A 21,039-nucleotide genomic window follows, 5' to 3' on the forward strand; every position below is an offset into this window, starting at 1 on the left:
GAAAGAGAGAAAAAGGCAGTTATTAAGAGAGAAGAATTTTAGTAGGCCTATTAGTAGGATTAGTGCTGTGGTGAAGGCACATTATGCCCCAATACTGAATCTTGTCCCAGCATGTGGGCAAGTTCCCCCTCCCTCTAGGAGGGAGACAAAAGCCAAGGCATTAGCCAGGCTTGCACGCACTCAGCGCATGCAGCGCTTGTGCTTACACCAAGTATGGGCATAATTCTAGCTTCACGCTTTCTATAGGCTGAAGCCAGTTGCTTATGAGAGTGCCCATTGGTCAAGCCCAGCCTCGAGGAATCTATAAGTATCACCCCAGTTGGTGAACACGTTGCCCCCTCATTTACTTTGTCTCTGTGCATGCTCGAGAGAGTAACTCTCGAGCTGCAGCCTTTGCCATTGAGCTTATTGTTGTTAGCTTCTGTTATACATGCACGCATACTGGAAGCCTCTGCATCGTTGAAGAAGCCCAGAGGGAGGACCTTCGCTGAGCCTGAGGAGCTCAGCATTGCTACAACCAGTCGTGCCGATCGGAAGAGCCCATCGTGCCACCGGAGGACTGGACCAACCCCCGCGGGTAAGATCTGCCCAGTTGCCGGGGAGAAGGGACTTGATCAATACCGAGTGCTGCTCTCTCAGAGCCGCCGAGTGCCGCTCTGAGCCCTGTGAATTCCAGGGAAAACCAGAGCATTGTTCGTGCTTGTATTGCACCGGACCCGGGACCACTACGAGAGTCCTGTTGCTCCTTTAAGCTCGGTAAAGAGAATCCGCCGCCTAACGCAGCTGCATTCTCTCCCCGAGGCTGTTTGCATCAGCCCCGAGAACCGCCGTGGTTGGGCCGACCCCCGTAGCTTCGCCTGCTTCCGTCGTTCGAGCCCACCTACCGGCCACCGTCGTCCCGCCCTGCCGTGCGAGCCGACTTCTGAGGGCCGACCCCACGGATCGACCCTGTCCAGGACCGATCCCTGTTGTCTGAAGGGAATTGAATATTGTCCACGTGCTTTCCACCCACTAGCACTCAGTTCAAAGTATCCACGTCTAGCAGAGTAAGCGCTGACGCATAGAAAGATTATAATACTGCTGTGTATAGCCAGAAGCCGCCCGCGTCCCGCCGAGTCTCCATCTAGTGGCCAAGCGGCGGAACTGCACCCTTCGTTATATAAATATAGAAAGAGTTTATAGATAGTTCAATTACGTTATAATCATAACACTAAGCCAGTTGTGGAATGTATTTCACGAACGTGCACTAGAACATGTATATAAGTTGGTGATTCATCGGTTATTAATAGTTTGATAATTAATAAAATAATATTTTTCATAATTCATATTTCATATTCATAAATTTAATAACCTCTTCACCACAGTGGGGAATAAAAACTTCTTCTGGAGCTGATGGAACTCCTGGGACAGTTCCTTCACAGCTGAAACACAGGCCTGGACAGAGGAGCAGAGATTTCCTTTGCCTTGCTAGGGCCTGCTGCTTGTTTCATCCACTGTTTGTCCTTGGCCATCTTCCAAAGCCAGAGATAAGAACCAAGCCAGCAGCCCAGGCTCTTTCTCTTGTTCCCATGGGGACCCTGATCCCCCCTAGTCCTTTGCAGGATCAGCTGCTTTCCTTGTAGGCTTCTTTATCCCTACAGGAGTGTTGTAGATGTGCACTCGGGAGTGAGCAGCAAAGATATCAATGAATAGATATATTGGTAGTCTATTGATATACAAACTATGCAGCAGGGGATTTAGTTTCTATTCACAGGCAGCAGTATTGGGTTGGTGGAACCACCTCTGCAGAACGTTTGTGCCTGGGCACTTCAGAGGAACCAAATGAGTTCTAGAATTTAGAGTTGAAACTGATTGGAAAAGCAGTGGGGGAGGGGTTGGTCGGTGACCGGCAAACCCTCAACCCAGGACAGTTTCAGCACTACCTGAACCCAAATTCTATAAAGCAAAGGTTTGGCTTCCTCACGAGCTGAGAACCTCATGAAATCTTTCCTTGGTGATGTGTTTAGAGTCCTGACAGCGCGGCACGGCTGTGCCCTCATGAGGAACTAGAGAACGGCGCCAACCGCGTGGCTGTGCCGCGGGGTTGCTGCTTCTCCCAGAGCACAAAGGTCCTGGAGCCTCCCAGGGGAAGCTTCAGAGGCTTTTGCCGCTGGCTCCACGAAGCGCAGCACCTGGCAAAGGTTCCCCGCTCTGGGGGCTGTAGCGCTTCAGGACCGGTGGTGCACAGGGGCTGCCATGGTTTCCTCCCGTGGCGATGGCTCATGCGGCAGTTGACCCCACGCTCCACGGCACTGCCCCCAGCCGGGCAACAGTGGCAATGTGCAGCGAGGCCTTCTGGAGCTGCTTCAAGTCCCGGGCGAGGCGGACCGTAGCGGCACAGAGACGCACGCAGGCATAGGCACGGACACCAGCGTGGGGGGCACTTGTTTACCAAACAACTCCTATTTACCATTTGCCCCAAAGAATACTGCTCCAGTCAGCACCCACTGCTAACACAATAATTAACCAATCAGCTGATACTTTGCCAAATGAGCATAAGCACACGCTGTAGACAGGGCAAACAAACATGTAGCCTGGGCCTTGTTTGCCATAGGGGTGGAAACATGCCCAGGCAGGTTGTTGACCTGGACTCAGTGGTGCCAAGGTCCTGTCCCCCCCCCACCCCGACTCCAGAAGGGAGGGGGGACAAAGGGGGTTTGAGTCACACACACAGAAGCATGTTCTGGTAATATTTGGGCCACAATCCTGGTCATAAGCACCATTCACTATGAGGGGCAGCTGATCCTGGCACAGGCTGCTTCTCTGACACAGCTGCCATGCCTGTGGCACTGTCTGTAGGTCCAGAGACCTTCTCTTGCCCCTGAGCCCTCTGCACAGAGATGAGAAGGGCTCGAGAGGCATGGGCCAGGCCCAAGCACATTGCAGTGATTTCTGTCTCTCAGGAACTCCCAGGCTGACAACAGACTTTTCCCAAACCTTTCCCTAGCTGGGGAGGATTTACCACTTACTCAGAGCTGAAATTCCAAAGCACCAGAGGTGACCACCAGCCTAAGAATTTGCCCCTTCCCTCTCCCACCCCCTGCCACTCCTCAGTATCGAGTATCTGGGCAGATCTCACAGTGGTTTCCTTGGGAGTGTCGTGTATTGCTCTGGATGAAACCAGAGCAAGCTGCCCAGCAGTGGGCAGCACAGCTCTGAGTCATTTTCCTAAGCTAACACCCAGCACCATCAGTAGCACAACCAGGACTGCAGCTCATCAGCCCCCCGAAAGCAAATCCATCAACATAGTGAACGCACCACAGGACTATAGCTCATCAGAGAAGAGCTCATCAGAGAAGAGTTTCCTGAGCAAATCAGATCATCAGAATACAAAAGGACAGTGACCTCAGCCTGTGTGCAGAAAAGCCACAATGGAAAGCAGCAGCAAGCAGCAGCAAGCAAGGCAAAAGCCCAAAGCAGTGAGCTGATCCCCTACCCCTCCCTGTCCCACTGCTATCCCAGCAGAGCAGCCAACACCCAAAAAATCCCAGAACCCAGAAGCAGCAACTGGAACAGGGAGCCTCCCATGCTGCAATCTGAACTTCAAGCACCATCATCCTTTGCTCCAGCCAGCACTTTAATTTCTGAGGCTGGCATGGCTGCAGCATGGTCTGGATAACAGCAGCAGAGTCAACTCAACCCATGACAATCAGGAGCCCTCCAAGTGAAATGGAAAGAGCCTCTCAGCTTCTGTGAACAACTTACACTGGTTTGAAGGCAGCTGGACTTGCCACATGGATGCATTAGCTGAGAGCCAAGAAGAGCCCAGGGGGGCAGTGGAAGGTGACTTCAGAAGGATCCTTGAAGATGAAGCTCAGATAAGACTTCATGATTTGTAGCTGGAACCTTGGTATTTTCTACTGGGATCTCCTTTGGATTCAGAGCCCTGTGACAACTCACAGGGTTAGGGATTGGAAGGGACCTCTGGAGATCTCTGAGTCCCCCTGCCAGAACAGGACCATAGAATCCAGTGCAGGTCTCACAGGAACACATCCAGACAGGGCTGGCAAGTCTCCAGAGGAGGAGACTCCACAACCTCTCTGTGCAGCCTGTTCCTGGACTCTGTCACCCTTACAGTAAAGTTCTTCCTGCTGTTACCACAGTATCACAGTATCACAGTATCACTTAGGTTGGAAAGGACCTCGAGGATCATCGAGTCCAACCTGACACCACAGACACCATGACTAGACCATGGCACCAAGTGCCACGTCCAATCTCCCCTTGAACGCCTCCAGGGTCGATGACTCAACCACCTCCCTGGGCAACCCATTCCAATGCCGAATGACTCGCTCGGTGAAGAACTTCCTCCTCACCTTGAGTCTGAACCTCCCCTGGCGCAGCTTGAGACTGTGTCCCCTTGTTCTGGTGCTGGTTGCCGGGGAGAAGAGGCCAACTCCCTCCTGGCTACAACCACCCTTCAGGTAGTTGTAGAGGGCAATGAGGTCACCCCTGAGCCTCCTCTTCTCCAGGCTAAACAATCCCAGCTCCCTCAGCCTCTCCTCATAGGGCTTGTGTTCAAGGCCTCTCACCAGCCTTGTTGCCCTTCTCTGGACACGCTCAAGTGTCTCAATGTCCTTCTTAAACTGAGGAGCCCAGAACTGGACACAGTACTCAAGGTGCGGCCTAACCAGAGCAGAGTACAGGGGCACTATGACCTCCCTGCTCCTGCTGGCCACACTATTCCTAATGCAGGCCAGAATGCTATTGGCCCTCCTGGCCACCTGAGCACACTGCTGGCTCATATTCAGGTGGCTGTCGATCAGCACACCCAGGTCCCTCTCTGTCTGGGAGCTCTCCAGCCACTCCGACCCCAGCCTATAGCTCTGCATGGGATTGCCATAGCCAAAGTGCAGCACTCGGCACTTGGACTTGTTGAAAGCCATCCCATTGGACTCTGCCCATCTTTCCAGTCGGTCGAGGTCCCTCTGCAGAGCCTTTCTACCCTCTAATTGACTAACATCTGCCCCTAACTTTGTGTCATCTGCAAACTTGCTGATGACTGACTCTACCCCTTCATCCAGATCATCAACGAATATGTTGAAGAGGACAGGGCCCAGCACTGATCCCTGGGGGACACCACTGGTGACTGGCCTCCAGCTGGATGCGGCACCGTTCACGACCACTCTCTGGGCCCGGCCCTCCAGCCAGTTCCTAACCCAGCACAGAGTGTAATGGTCCAATCCACGGGCTGACAGCTTAGTCAGCAGTTTGCTGTGGGGGACGGTGTCAAAGGCCTTGCTGAAGTCTAGGTAGACCACATCCACAGGCCTCCCCACATCCACCAGGCGGGTCACCTGATCATAGAAAGAGATCAGGTTGGAGAGGCAGGATCTGCCCTTCCTGAATCCATGTTGGCTGGACCTGAGCCCTTGGCCATCCTTCAGGTGCGCAGTTATTGCTGCCAGGATAATCTGCTCTATCACTTTCCCTGGCACTGAGGTCAGGCTGACTGGCCTGTAGTTTCCAGGTTCCTCCATCCGACCCTTCTTGTGGATGGGGACCACGTTGGCCAGTTTCCAGTCATCTGGGACCTCACCAGTGAGCCAGGACTGGAGGAAAATGATGGAGAGTGGCCTAGCTAGCACATCCGCCAGCTCTCTCAGCACCCTAGGATGGATCCCATCCGGGCCCATGGACTTGTGGATATCCAAGTGGCTCAGCAGGTCCCGAACTAACTCCTCATGGATTTCCAGGGTATTACTCTGTTCCCCGACCCCAACGCCCAGCTCTGGAGACCACTCGTCCTGAACTCCTGCCTTGCTGTTAAAAATTGAGGCAAAGAAGGTGTTCAGGACCTCAGCTTTATCCTCATCCTCAGTCACTGTGTTCCCCTCCAGGTCCACTAGGGAGTTCAGGTTCTTCCTGCCCTTCTTCTTATTGTTAATATATTTATAAAAATGCTTTTTATTGTCTTTGACAGAGGTGTTCAGCTTCAGTTCCAGCTGGGCCTTTGCCTCCCTAATTTTATTCCTACATAATCTAACAGCTTCCTTGAACATACCTCGAGAAGCCTTCCCCTCCTTCCAAAGGTGATACAGCCTCTTCTTCCCCCTTAAATCCTCCAGGAGCTGCTTGCTCATCCAGGCCGGTCGCCTTCCCCGCCGGCTTGCCTTCCGGCACGTGGGAACCGCCAGTTCCTGTGCCTTCAAGAGCTCCTGTTTGAAGTAGGTCCAACCCTCCTGAACCCCTTGGTTCATGAGGGCTGGTACCCAGGGGACTTTGCAGACAAGTTTCTTAAATAGGCTGAAGTTTGCCCTCTGGAAGTCCCAGGTGAAGGTTCTGTTGGTGCTCCTCCCAATCTCCCTGCATATTGAACACTTCACTATCTCGTGGTCACTGCACCCTAGGCAGCCTCCCACGATCACGTCTCCCACCAGCCCTTCCCTATTGCAGAACAGCAGGTCAAGCAGAGCCTGTCCCCTGGTAGGCTCGCTTAACAGCTGTGTCAGGAAGCAGTCCTCCATTCGCTCCAGGAATCTTCTGGACTGCCTCCTCCCTGCTGAATTAAGTTCCCAGCAGATATCTGGGAGGTTGAAGTCACCAACAAGGACAAGATCTGATGATCTTGAGACAGCCTCCAGTTGCTTGTAGAACAACTCATCAGCCGCCTCATCCTGGTTGGGTGGTCTGTAACAGATTCCAATCAGGATGTCAGACTTGTTAGGTTGTCCTCTGATTTTGACCCACAGGCTCTCAACTACCTCATCTTCCACCACAAGTTGTGTGGCAGAGATTGACTCTCTAATATACAGAGCCACCCCTCCTCCTCTTCTCCCTCGCCTGTCTCTCCTAAAGAGCCTGTAACCCCCCACTGTAGCACTCCAATCGTGGGTGCTGTCCCACCAAGTTTCTGAGATGGCGACTACATCATAGTCGCCCTGATGGATTAGGACCTCCAACTCCTCTTGCTTGTTGCTCAGGCTGCGTGCATTGGTGTACATGCATCGCAGCTGGGTTCCTGACTTCTCAACTGACCCTACCTTGTGCCCTACTCTTACCTCTGCAGAGGGACCGATTGCCTCACCCACCCCCTTCAGACCTAGTTTAAAGCCCTCCTAATGAGCCCTGCCAACTCCAGTGCCAGGACTCTCGTACCCCTTCTAGATAGATGCACCCCATCAGGACCCAGCAGGTCAGGTGAAGTGAAAGTTGCCCCGTGGTGATAGAACCCAAAGTTCTGCCGCTGGCACCATCCCCTGAGCCAATTGTTGATGGTGTGGGTTCTCCCATTCCTCTCAGTGTACACCCCTGACACTGAAGGAATTGAGCAGAACACCACTTGAGCTCCTGCCCCAACAATCAATTGTCCAAGGGCCCTGAATTCCTTCTTAATTGCCCTGGTGCCCTTCCTGTCAATCTCATCACTCCCAGCCTGTATTACCATCAGAGGGTAATAGTCAGTGGGCTGGATTAATTCAGGGAATCTCTTCGCAATGTCCCTAACCCCTGCCCCTGGTAGGGAGCAGACCTCCCTGTGGGATGGGTCGGGACGACATATGGGTCCCTCAGTACCCCCCAGGAGAGAGTCCCCAACAACTATAACCCTTCTCCTTTTCTTTGTGGAGCTAGTCGTTATAGCTGGTGGGGACCGCTTGGGCTTAGGCTTCCCCCCAGAGCTGGCCGTTACAGCTGGTGGGGTCTGCTTGGCCTTAGGCTCCCCTCTGGATGGCTGCTCCTCAGCCTCAGCCCTCTCATCCCCACTGCCCTCAGCCTGCAGGGCCTCATACTTATTATGCAAGGGCAGCGGAGGAGGAGGAGAGGGTCGGGGTGGATTTCTCTTGCCACCCCTGGCAGGGACCTGTATCCATCCCTCTCCGCCTCCAGGAACCCTTCCCTCAGCAGGGGAGATCTGCAGAGCCTTCTCCCACAAGTCTAACTCCCTTTCGCTTTCCCTTATGGTCCTTAGCCTAGCTACCTCCTCCTTCAGCTTGGCCACTTCATCCTTCAGCTCTGCCACCATGCTGAGGAGAAAATTCACCTGCTCACACCTGACACAGGTGTCCTCTCCCTCCCCCTCTATTCCAAGTGTCAGGCTGAAGCACTCTCTGCAGCTGGCAGCCTGGACTCCAGCATGTTGGTAAAACAGCTCTGTCTGGGCAGACGCTGCTTTTTTACCCTTCATCTGAGTGACGACCATGATGCTTTTAAAACTGCCGTGGCTGACGTCAGGCTCCCGTGACCCATGCAGGCTCGAGTGAGCACAATCCTGCCGGCTCCTCCCCCTACCAGCAGTCCTCCCGACCCGCGAAGCCCCGAAAGGAAAGCAAAAAAAAACCCCGAGAAACTCACAGCTTAAGCGGAGCGGTTCCGGGCGAGCGGTCCCGATCAGCTACTGAGCCAAAATGGTTCAGTATCTGAACTAAAAGCAAACAGACAGGATTTGGGTAACTTTTGGGGTTTATTGAGACAATTGGTCAATGGACAGAGGATTTCTTACCCCAGGGAGATACAAAGCATTGGGGAAGAACCAGACAAAGCCCTGGCAAAGCCCTGACCAGCTCCACTGGGAGCTCCAGCTGTGCTGACTCAGCACTATAATTGTTCTCATTAGCAATAATTGGTGTTCAGAAGGGCAGGAGGTGTTTGTTGCTGCTGGTGCCCCCAGTCCCTGAGAACTGCAAAGGAAAAAGGGATGATTTTGGTGCTGGAAAGGCCCTCTCAGAGGGGTCACAATTACCCAACAGATTCTAGGTGGATTTATGCCTCTGCTCCAGTGCAGCCTGCTCTCTGGTGTGGGTGCAGCGGTGCTTGTTAAGGGATCGCTTCTGGGTGAAGTTCTTGCCGCAGGCAGCACAAGTGAAGGGTGTCTCACCAGTGTGGGTGCGGCGGTGGCAACTGAGATAGCTCCTCTGGCTGAAACTCTTCCCGCAGTCAGCACAGGTGAAAGCCTTCTCACCAGTGTGGCTGCGGCGGTGATGAATGAGATTGTCTCTGCGGCTGAAGCTGTTGCCACAATCAGCACAAGTGAAAGACTTCTCACCAGTGTGGGTGTGGCGGTGGCGACTGAAAGTCGCCCTCTGCCTGAAACTCTTCCCGCAGTCAGCACAGGTGAACGGCTTCTCACCAGTGTGGGTGCGGTGGTGCTGAGTGAGCGTGCCCCAATGTCGGAATGCCTTGCCGCACTCAGCACAGCTGAAAGACTTTTCGCCAGCGTGCACACGACGGTGCTCTGTGAGGTGTCCCCTCTGGGTGAAGCTCTTGCCGCAGTCGGCACAGCTGTACGGCCTCTCACCATTGTGGATGAGTTGGTGCTGGATGTAATCCGTGCTCGTGGTAAAGCTCTTGCTGCACACAGCACAGGGGAACAGATGCTCTCCAGTGTGGATGCGGCGATGGATGGTGAGACTGGAGCTGTGTTTGAAGCGCTTGCCGCAGTCCCTGCAGGGGAAGGACTTAGTGCTGTGCACACTGCGGTGCCGCCTGAGGGAAGATTTGTGAGTGAAGGTCTTGCCACACTCAGCACAGCTGTATGGCCTCTCACCGGTCTGGGTGCAGCATTGCTGGATATGCTCAGAGCTCTTGCTGAACCTCTTGCCACAGTCACCACGGATGAAGGGCCGGGGGCCAGGGTGGGGGCAGTGGTGCTTCACCTGCTCTGAGCCAGGTGGGAAGCTCTGCCCACACTCAGGACACTGATTCAGCTGCTTGGGTGGCACAGAGGGACCTGCTCTGGCTTCATTCTCTTCAAATTCCTTTTCCTCCTCATCCTGATCACCTTCATCCTCATGGTTATCCACCTCTTCATACTCATCATTATCATAGTCATCCTTCTCCTCAGCATCACCATCCTCCATCTTGTCCTCTTTCTCTTCCTTCTCAACACCCTCCAGGCTGCACTTTGGCTGCTCGAACTTCATCTCTGGCTGCTGCTTCTCCTCCCAGCTTTTGCCTGGGTCCTTCTGTGAGGCCATACTGTGGCAGGAAGGGGTTACAGCAGAGAGATTAGGAACATGGAAGCACCTGAGCCCAGGATCACAAAACCTCACATCCTGCCTGGGACAAGACAGTCCCTGACTCCCAGCACTTCCCAACACCCAGCTGGAGGAGAGAATGCAGAAACCTTCAGTTTCTGCCACAGTGTGGGCTCAGACCTCTAATATCTGTGCTGAGACCCCAGGTTCCTGTGATCAGTGCCCTGAGGTACCCTGGGACTTAAAAGTGGTCTGGTCCCACTCTCCTCGAGCCTGGTAGCATTGGCAGGGTGGTTCCTGGCCCAGGCTCTGTCCTTTGATCTCTTCTGGCTCAGGCAATGGAGGCAGCAGCACTGAACAATTAAAGACCAAACCACCTCCAACCTTCTCCCACCACCCTCCACGTGCCAACTACAAACATCACCTCCTTCCACACAACTGATCCCAAGCCTGGGGAGTTCCCAAACTCCAACACCTGATGTGCCTCAGAGGCCCTGGAGGAGCGAAATGTGGTGGGTAGGAGGAGGTGGAGGAGGCTGGGAGGTGCCCTGGGACTCTAGGATTCTGGGGGCTGGGGTCCTGCTGTTGCCCCACTCTGGGTTCCTTACCTGCTGGGCTGCTCCAAGGGGCAGATCTGCAAATTCTGCTCTTCCACAGCACACAGGGGCAGGGATGATTGAGAGACCACTCAGCCCCTGACAGAGAGAAGTAGAGGGCTCAGAGAAGAGCACTGATCTGCAAGGGATGACTCAGCACTGCCCAGGACCAGGCAGCACAGCTCAGCCTTGCTGGGGGCAGCTCCCAAGCCCAGCAGCACAGCCACAGCACACAGCCAGGGCTGATCAAGATGGGAGGCCTCAGCAAGTGCAGACTCAGCTCCTTCCCCAGCACACAGTCCCCAGCACACAGCTGCAGGCCAGCACCACAACACAGCTGCCTCCACACAGCCTCTCCAAGGCCTTGCCTAAAGCTTCCTCCCACTGCCTGCCCAGGCCTCTGCGGCCTGCAGCTGCCTTTGACAGCAGATCTTGCTCTGGTCCCAGCTCTCCTCCCTGACCCTGCCCCCACCCCACACACTCTGTGCTCAGCTCTGCCCTGCACACATCTCTCTGCTGCCCACTCCCCAACAGAAGATCACAGCACCCCTCAGGACACACACAAAGGGAGCTTCATGCTTTCTGGAGGTGCAGCAAAGGGGGAAGGGACTTGGGCAGCTTCTTGCTAAACCTCTTCAGCCCTCACTGGGATGCTGGAGGAGTCTCTGGCTCCTGCCCAAACCTCACACCTCCAACACCCTTCACACACCTGCAGTCCACAGAGACTCAGTGGAAAAGGTTTGGCTTCCTTCTCTCCCTGACCATTTCTCTCACCTTGCTCTTTGCAGTTCCCTGGAGCTGCCACTCCACAGCCCCAAGAGAAAATGAGGTTTGGTGGGAGGGCACAGTGCCCATGGGCTGCTGTTCATCTCCCAGCTGACACAGGCAGAGCTGCAGCACAATTCACTCCTTTCACCTCCTCAAATGGTGCCAGATTCTGCCATTCCCTGCACATACATTTGCCACCTGGGCCCTACATCCTCTCCCCTTCTTGGGGGGACAAGGCCTAATTCCTGCCTGACCACTCCCAGGCCCTTCCCGCAGTCCCAGCACATCCATGGCCCTGCTGCCTTGGCTGTCCCATGGTCCTGTGTCCCCCACCTCCACTGCCACTGCAGCTGGAAGGGTGGAGTGGGAAATGCTGTGGCTGAGGAAGCATCTAAAGAACTGGGCTGGAAGCAGCAGCACAAGAATGGAAGGGGCCTGAGACTAAAGGCTGGGATCAGCTGGAGGGCTGAAAGAACAGCACCAAGCCAAGGGGGGGTTACAGATGAGGGCTGGGGAGGGACCCTGCAGCCACCTCAGGCAGCAACTGATGAGAGCAAGGGGGACAGAGAGGGAGTGAGACCTCAGTTGACTCCTGCCATGGGGGATGGCTGGGCTGTGTGGGTAGGAGCCCTGAGTGCCTGCTTGGGCTGTGCTGGATGTCAGGAGGGGTCAGGGGACTGTCCTGAGCCAGGCAGGGTTTGGGGCTTTGAGCTTCTGGGGTCAGCTGCTGCCAGCACCATTGGAGGTAGGAGCCAGGCAGAGCCACACAGCTGCTGAACTAAGCCCTCCCACCCTCTGCAGCCTTCACCCTCCATCTCTCCATCCAGTGCTCCATCTCCACTCACTTGCTGCCCTCTCAGAGTCACCAGGGTCCTACAACATCACCAGGGCTGATCTACACATCCATCAGGGCCCAACAGAAACCCCTGGATGAGAGCATGGAGGAGAATCCCTGTGGTGGGTGGAAGGCACTGGGATGTCTTACACCAGAGAGTAGAGACCTCCAGAAGGGACAGCAGAGTCCAGAGGGACACCACAAAGTGTCATCTAGCTTAGTTCATCCCCACAAGGCCTGCACCCACTCTCTACAAAGGAACAGCACAGGATCTCCAACCTCCTTTGCCCTTCTTCTCTGCTCCCAGCAACATCTTCTGGGATCTCTCTCTGCAGAGGAGCTTTGCGGCCTTGGCAATGCTGCCAACTGCAGCCTGCAGTGGCCTGGCTCACCTGGGAGCTGCCTACCAGAATGTGTAACTGCAGCTCTTGGGGATGGGGGGAGGAGGGGCAGAGAGGCATGGGGGAGGGGGAAGGCATTTGGGGCCTGGGCTGCACCAAAAGCAGCATGGCCAGAGATGGACAGAGGCCATCCTGGCACTTGGCTCTGCTCTGCTGAGACTTCACCTGCAGCACTGCAGCCAGCTCTGGAGACCTCAACACAGGAAGGACATGGACCTGATGGAGAGGGCCCAGAGGAGGGACACAGAAATGATCAGAGGCTTGCAGTAGCTCTGCTACCAGGACAGGCTGAGGGAGCTGGGGGTGATCAGCCTGCAAAGGAGAAGAGAAGACTCTGGGGAGACCTAAGAGTGACCTTCTGGTACCTGAAGGAGGCTACAAGAAGGCTGCAGAGGGACTCTTTGCAAAGCCTGCAGGGACAGCACCAGAGGCAATGGCTTCAAACCAGAGCAGAGCAGATTGAGATTGGAGGTGAGGAACAAGTTCTGCACCAGGAGCCTGCTGGAACACTGCAACAGGTTGCCCAGGGAGGGGCTTGAGGTCTCAGCCCTGCAGAGGTTCAAGGTGAGGCTGGACAGGGCTCTGGGCTACCTGAGCTAGTGCAGGATGTCCCTGCTGACTGCAGAGGGGCTTGGACTGCAGCACCTTTGCAGCTCCCTCCAACCCAAACCACCCTAGGATTCTAGGAGTCTAAGGGCAGCCTCCAGGGAGAGCAGGAAAAAGATGAGGCAGAGGAGGACAAGGAAGAGGACAAGGAGGAGGAGAACCAAAATCCCTTCCAAACTCCTCCAAACCTCTGCCAAATTCCTGGAAAGCTCTTCCAGCTCTGCAGAGTTCATTCTGCAGAGAGCTGAGGGAGTTGCTAGGCTCAGGGATGTCTTGCACACTCTGCACAAATGCTCCAGAAGCTTTCCAAGTGCCCTCAAAACCAGCAGCACAGCTCTGCTGCCACACAATGCCAGGCTGCAAGGGACCCCAAGGCTCAGCTGCTCCAACCTTGCCAGCTGACACTGCACTGGAAAGGAGCTGGCCCAGCCCCCTGCCAAGCTGAGCCTTCCAACTCTGCCCTGCAGGGGAATCCACCACTGCCCTGGGGAGAGGATTCCAATGGCTGACTGGCAGGGAAAAGCTTTTGCCTCTGCAGGGCACTGTGCCACTTCAGCTCAACTCTTGCAGCAGCTCTTTGAGATCTGCCTTTGGAGCACCACAAACTCTGAAGCACTGCAGTGCAAAGCAGCTCAGCTTCAACTTCCAACTGCCTGAACTCTCTCATTTTAAATTCAAGGCAGGGGCCACGCTCACACCCAGCCCCCAAGCTCAGGAACCAGCAACTAAGGTCAGAGTCAGCTCCCAAGCACAAGAATCCAGATCAGAAATGCAGAGCCAGCCTCCAGGCTCAGAGCCAGCTCCTAAGTTCACATCCAGGCCCCAAGCTCAAGAACCAGCAGCTAAGATCAGAACACTTCCCAAGCTCAGAGCCAGCCCCTGAGCTCAAGAACCAGCAATTAAGGTCAGAACACTTCCCAAGCTGAGAGCCACCTCCAGAGCTCACACCCAGGCCCCAAGCTCACAAGCCAGCAAATAAGGTCAGAACCACATTTCAAGCTCAAGAGCCAGCCCCCAAGCTCAAGAGTCAGCCACTAAGGTCCAGAACCTAGATCAAAAGTGCAGACTCCGCTCCCATGCCAGCAACTAAGCTCAGAATCACTTCCCAAGCTCAAGAACCAGCCCCTGACCTCACAGACAGGCCCTGAGATCAAGAACCAGACCCCAAGCCCAGAGTGAGCAACTAAGCTCAAAACCCTTTTCCAAGCTCACACCCAGCCCCCAAGCTCAAGAGCCAGAAAATAAAATCAGAACCACTTCCCAAGCTCAAGAACCAGCAGCTAAGCTCAGAGCCAGCCCCCAAGCTCAGAGCCAGCCCCCAAGCTCAGAGCCACTTCCTAAGCTCAAGAACCAGCACCCAAGCTTCAGAACCTAGATCAAAAGTGCAGACTCAGCACCCAAGCTCAGAACCAGCAACTAAGATCACAACCACTTCCCAAGCTCACACCCAGCCCCCAAGCTCAAGAAACAGCTCCCAAGCTCCCAAGCCAGCACCTAAGGTCAAAACCCTTTCCAAGCTCAGGAATCAGCCCCCAGGCTCCAGTACCAGCAACAAAGGTCAGAACCAAGCTCCAGAGCCAGCCCCCACAAGCTCAAGGGCCAGCCAGTAAGGTCAGAACTACTTTCCAAGCTCAGAGACGGCCCCTAAGCTCCAAACCAGACACCCAGCTCAAGAACCAGCCCCTGACCTCAGAGACAGGCCCTGAGGTCAGGAACCACACCCCAAGCTCAGAGCCAGCAACTAAGCTCAAAACCCCTTTCCAAGCTCACACCCAGAAAATAAAATCAGAACCACTTCCCAAGCTCAAGAGCCTGCCCCTGAGCTCAGAGCCAGCAACTAAGGTCAGAATACTTCCCAAGCTCACAGCCAGCCCCTAAGCTCCAGAACCAGCCCCCCAGCTCCAGAACCAGCCCCCAAGCAACTTAAACCAAAAGTGCAGACTCAGCTCCCAAGATCAGAGCCAGCCCCCAAGCTCAGAACCACTTTCCAAGCTCAAGAAGCAGCAACTAAGATCAGAACAATTCACAAGCTCACAGCCAGCCCCCAAGTTCAAGAGCCAGCCCCTATGCTCCAGAACCAGCAACAAAGGCCACAACCAAGCTCCAGAGCCAGCAACCAAGGTCAGAGCCATTTACAAGCTCAGGAACCAGGCCCTGAGGTCAGGAACCACACCCCAAGCCCAGAGCCAGCAACTAAGGTCAGAACCCTTTCCAAGCTTGACAACCAGACCCCAAGCTCAGCACCAGCCCCTCAGCTTGAGAACCAGCAATTAAGGTCAGAAACCCTTCCCAAGTTCAAAGCCAGCTCCCAAGCTCAGCCCCAGCAACTAAGGTCACAACCACTTCCCAAGCTCCAGAACCAATCTCCAAGCTCAGTGGCAGCCCCAGAGATTAAAGACCATCCCCTGAGCCCAGAGCCAGCCCCCAAGCCCAAGAAGCAGCCCTGAGCTCAGGGAACAAGCTCCTGAGCTCAGACCCAGACCCCAAGCTCTCGAACCAGCAAGCAAAGTTAGAACTACTTCCCAAGCTCAAGAACCAACCCCCAAGCCCAGAGCCTGACCCCTGAACCCAAAACCAGCAAGTAAGGTCAGAACCAATTTCCTTAGCTCAAGAACCACTTCCCAAGCCCAGCACCAGCCTTCAAGCCCAGCACCAGCCTGCAACCTCAAGAGCCAGCAACTAAGGTCGGAACCACTTCCCAGCTCAAGAGCCAGCCCCCAAGCTCAAGAGCCAGCAACTAAGGTCAGAACAACTTCTCCAGATCAAGAACCAGCCCACCAGCCCCCAAGCTCACACTCAAATCGAACATGCAGACTCAGCTCCTGGGCTCAGAGCCAGCAACTAAGCTCAGATCCACTTCCCAAGCTTGACAGCCAGCCCCTGAGCTCAGTGCCAGCCCTCAAGCTTGAGAACCAGCACCTAAGGTCAGAACTACTTCCCAAGCTCAGAACTAGCCCCTGAGCTCTAGAGCCAGCAACTAAGGTCAGAAGCACTTCCCAAGCTCGAGAACCAGCCCCCAAGCCCAGAACTACTTCCCAATCTCAGAGCCAGCCCCTGAGCTCTAAAACCAGCAACCAAGGTCAGAACTACTTCCCAAGCTCAAGAACCAACCCCCAAGCCCAGAACCACTTCCTGAGCCCAGATGCAGTCCCCAAGCCCAGAACCTGACCCCCAAGCTCAAGAGCCAGCAACTAAGGTCAGAACCAACCCCCAAGTTCAGAACCAATTTCCTTAGCTCAAGAACCACTTCCCAAGCCCAGAGCCAGCCCTCAAGCCCAGAACCAGCCTGTGAGCTCAAGAGCCAGCAACTAAGATCAGAACCACTTCCCAGCTTGAGAACCAGCCCCTGAGCTCAGTGCCAGGCCCTGAGCTCAGGAGCCAGCCCCTGAGCCAAGAGCCTGAGCCCTGAGCTCAAGAAACAGCCCCCAAGCTCAGAGCCAGCTCCTAAGCTCTAGAACCAGCAACTAAGGTCAGAACAACTTCTCCAGATCAAGAACCAGCCCACCAGCCCCCAAGCTCACACTCAAATCTAACATGCAGACTCAGCTCCTGGGCTCAGAGCCAGCAGCTAAGGTCAGAACCACTTCCCAAGCTCAGGAACCAGTACCCAAGATCAGACCCAGACCACAAGCCCAGAAGCACTTCCCAAGCCCAGCACCAGTACCCCTAGCTCAAGAACCAGCAACTAAAGCCAGAAACCCCAAACTCACACTCAAATCAAAAGTGCAGACTCAGCTCCCAGGCTCACAGCCAGCAACTAAGGTCAGAACCACTTCCCAAGCTCAAGAACCAGCTCCCATGCTCAGAAGCTGCCCCCTAGCTCAAGAACAAGCCGCTAGCTCAGACCCAGCCCCCGAGCCTGAGAGCCTGCCACTAAGGCCAGAACCACTTCCCAAGGTCACAGCCAATCCCTGAGTGCAAACACCAGCCCCCAGCTCAGTGCCAGCAACTAAGGTCAGAACCACATCCTGAGCCCAGCCCCAGCCCCTGAGCTTGAGAACCAGCAACTAAGGTCAGAAGTCATTCCCAAGGTCAGAGCCTGCCCTCGAGCCCAGAACCACTTCCCTAGCCCAGAGCCAGCCCCCAAGCCCAAGAACCAGCAACTAAGATCAGAACCACTTCTCGAGCTTAACAACCAGACCCCGAGCTCACACTCAAATAAAAAGTGCAGACTCAGCTCCCAAGCTCAGGAATCATCAGTCAACATCACACAAAGCCCCCAGCTCAGACCCACACCCAAGCTCAAGACCCAACTCCCAAGTTCAACCTCCTGCCCCTCTTGGGGGCACCACAGCTGCACACAGCACTCCAGCACAACAATTGCAGCAAAAGCCTCAAGCTGTGCTCAGCTGCCAAAACCAAAGGGACCTCAACTTGGCCACAAGAGAAAGGACCAAACTCAGCCAAGACACTGATCCAACACCCAAGGCTGCACAAAACAACCACCAACAGCTTCCAGCAACAGCAGACCTGCAGCTGGGCTGCAAAGCTCTGCAGAAGAAAACCACTCCAGAAGGGCTCCAGGGCCCCAGGCAAAGCCCAGGCTCTCACTCTCCTCCTGCACAAGGAAAGCTTCACTTGCCCACAAGAAGCCAAACACTTCCCCACACCAAGCCATCCACACCACTTGACTTTCAACCTCCTTCAAGCCCTTGCCTGGCAGCACCACTTCCTCAGCCCACAGCTCCAGCAACACCACAAGGCCTTGAAGGCTCTCCTGCACTCCACACCTCTCAGCCACACCCACACCCCTTGGCCACCCACAACCCAACAAGCTTCCTGCTCACCACTTCTCTTCCCAAGCCTCACCTCCCTTGGGCCCTCTCAGCACACCACCAACTGACCCCAGAAGGCTCCAGCTGACAGCACTGCTTGCAAGAATCCCAGGCACTTCCCAGGGCAGACTAGGAGCCCAGAGGCAAAACCCAAACCTTTCCCCTCTCCACAGGACTCTCTCCCATTTCCCATTCTTCCCAGCACCTCCAGCACCTAAGAGGCATTTGCTCTGGGGCAGCTTCCTCACACAGCCACACAATTGCCTGGCCTGCAAAAGACCTCTCTCAGCACTGAGGCCAACTGCCAGCCCCAACACCACCAGGGACACCAAACCATGGCCCCATGGCCACACCTTGCTGCAACACCTCCAGCCATGGCCACTCCACTGCCTCCCTGGGCAGCCTCTGCCAGGCCCTGACCACTCTGGCACCAAACTCATTCCTCCTCCTCTCCAACCTAAGCCTCCCCTGCCACAATTTCAGGACACTTCCTCTCCTTCTACCACCTGAGACAAGGCACAAGAGCCCAACCCCCACCTCACTGCAGCCTCCTTGCAGGCAGCTCCAGAGGACAAGAGGTCTCCCTTCAGCCTCCTCTTCTCCACACTAAACACCCACAGCTCACTCACCTGCTCCTCACCAGCCCTGCTCTCCAGACCCTTCCCCACCTTTCTTGCCCTTCTCTGCACCTGCTCCAGAACCTCAAAGTCCTTCCTGGAGTCAGAGGCCCAAAACTGACCCCAGCATTCCAGGGGTGGCCTCCCCAGGGCCCAGGACAGGAGGACAATCCCTGCCCTGGCCCTGCTGGACACAGCACTGCTGAGACTTGCAGAGCACTGCAATTGCTTTGCTCACTTGCAGCAATCATTTCCTTCCCTTCCCAGCTCATTGCACAGCAAAGAGCAGCAAGGGAATTGCTTTGGCTGCTGCTGAAGCTCCTCCAAGGAAGCTGCAGGACTTCTCACCACCAAAACCATCAACAACAGGCTGCCCCCAGCCCAAGCCAAACCTTTCAGTCCAAGTCAATGCAGTTCCTCAGCCACAAGCAGACACTCAGCCTCATTTGGCTGCCTGCCAGCAAGCATTTCCCCAGAGGCAGAGCAGCTGCAGCACAGCAGTCTGCTTCTGACCATGCTTCCTGCCAGCACAGCTGACAAAAGCTCTGCACAGCTCTCAGCCTGCAGCCACACAGCAGAAGCTCCTCCTGCCCTGAGCCTTTCTGTGCTCAGGAGGCCTGCAGAGAAACTGAGAATCACTCTGCAACCCCCCAGGGAATCTTTGTGCCTCAAGAGATTGCAGAGCACAGAGGGCTTGGAGGGGTGTTCTGGGCAGGGGGGCTGTGGATTTGGGGTGATTCTCTGTTGTCGGACAAGAGGGGACATGGGTCCCAGGAACACCTGTGCAATTCAGGCCTTGAAGAATTCTCTGTTGATAATATACTGGCGGAAAGGAGATGTGAGAAAGTGCTGATTGCTTGGTATGCTGAAGTCCAGCTGCCCCTGAGATGGGAGGCAAGCAAGATAAGGAGGAGGCGAGATCTGGGAAAGAGAGCAATTAGGCCGGATAGAAGAATTCCACAGAGTTGTGAAAACAATGATGTAACCTGTTAGAGAGCAACCAATAGTATGTTGCCAAGTGGGCATAATTATAGCAAACTGTATATAAGATGTGTCTGATGCTCAATAAAGTGGAATCCGCTGATCAAATTGGTCGTTAAAGCGGCCCCCTTCTTGCAGTAAGTGGCGCCCGAACAGGGACCCTAATGAAGACAAACGTTAGGGTTTAAGAAGTTCTTCGGGACGTTGGGAGATTCGCAGTAAGCCGGGAGGCAAGAAGACGGCCGGCCCGGGATAGCAGTACCGGAGGCTGTAAGAAAAGGGAAGACAGCCTTGAAGCCGAAGACGCTGTAGAGCCGGAAACTGCTTAAACGAGGTCTGTGCGCACAGGTATTAACGTTTAAATACGGTTATGGATAGGCAGGCAGCGTATGATTTATTTATATGCTTTTTAGAAAAGCGACAGTGTAAGTTAAATTTTACAAAGGAGTTGGTGCCGCTGTTAAGCTATGCAGGAGAGTTAGGATATTTTAAGGACCCAAATGAGGTGTTTGAAAGATTGCAGTGGAAAAAGTCTGGACAAGACTTGTGGCTGCATAGCTTAGATGATGAAAAACGAGCAAAGGAGTGTGGAAAATGGTGGAAGATGGTTATGACAGCACTGGATCAGCATCGTGCTGAGCAAATGGCAGCTTATCAAGCCAGGGTACGATTAGATTATACGGACCCAAATGGAGCAAGTGTTACACATGCTGGGTTGTCTTTGTCAGAAGAGGTTCAGGATTATTTAAGAAAGGAGAAGGCTGCGTGTGTAAAAGGGTTAGGTGGCAGAGTCGAATTACAATCTGTAACGCAGGACTCTGCTGAGGAGCCTTCCCCGTCTCTTTTAGCTGAGCAAATTGTACAGGAGAAGAAAGTAGGTGAGGGAGAGGAGACAAACAGGGCGATAGATCCTGGAGGTGGTGTTAAAGATCATGCAAGAAAGCACACAGAGTATTGGCGAAAGGTTGCAGAACACTTAAATGCCGAAGGAGATCAGGAAGGGCTTAGCCGGCTGGCTGCTTCACATCAAGTTCTTCCAGTAATGTATACACAGGTCCCTGGGGAGCAAAATGTTTTTCAGGCTGATGTAACCCAATTGCCATGGAAATTGTTATCTCAATTAAGACAGACTGCGAGTCAATTTGGGGTTCAATCTGAACCAGCTAGACAGATGATTGATTTTATTTACATGAACTATAATATGTTACCTAGAGATTCTTATAATGTTATGAAGCTGATCCTAACAGCATCTCAATTTATGACATTTTTGAATGAGTGGGAACACCTAGCTAGACAATCAGCTGGAGTACAAAGACAGCAAAACGACCCACTATTTGATGTAACAGTAGATCAGTTGTGTGGAACGGGACAGTACGAGAGACCAGAGTTACAGGCACTTTTACAGCCGCCTGTTTTGCAAGCATCAGCCCAGATAGTGAGGATGGCTTTTGAAAAGCAGAAGGATGGAAATGCAAATCCTCACTGTATGGGAATTAAGCAAGGTAGACAG

At 54.3% G+C, this 21,039-nt stretch overlaps 1 protein-coding gene across 1 annotated transcript in view; it reads right to left on the reverse strand.

Annotated features, from left to right (window-relative positions):
• The window catches only part of LOC137454317 (zinc finger protein 850-like), a 291,247-nt gene extending 280,666 nt beyond the window's left edge, over positions 1–10,581 (reverse strand). Inside the window, exons 1-2 of the mRNA XM_068164368.1 lie at positions 10,559–10,581; positions 8,847–9,951 (exon numbers count right to left, since the gene is read on the reverse strand). Of these exons, the coding sequence (XP_068020469.1) occupies positions 8,847–9,950 (1,104 nt within the window). The 5' untranslated portion in view covers position 9,951; positions 10,559–10,581. The remainder of the gene's footprint in view (positions 1–8,846; positions 9,952–10,558) is intronic.
• Positions 10,582–21,039: the final 10,458 nt, after the last annotated feature.

The sequence above is a fragment of the Melanerpes formicivorus genome, unplaced genomic scaffold (assembly GCF_026170545.1).
Source record: "Melanerpes formicivorus ecotype bairdi unplaced genomic scaffold, bMelFor1.0.p_v2 SCAF_80, whole genome shotgun sequence".
In the NCBI taxonomy this organism is placed as follows: domain Eukaryota; kingdom Metazoa; phylum Chordata; class Aves; order Piciformes; family Picidae; genus Melanerpes; species Melanerpes formicivorus.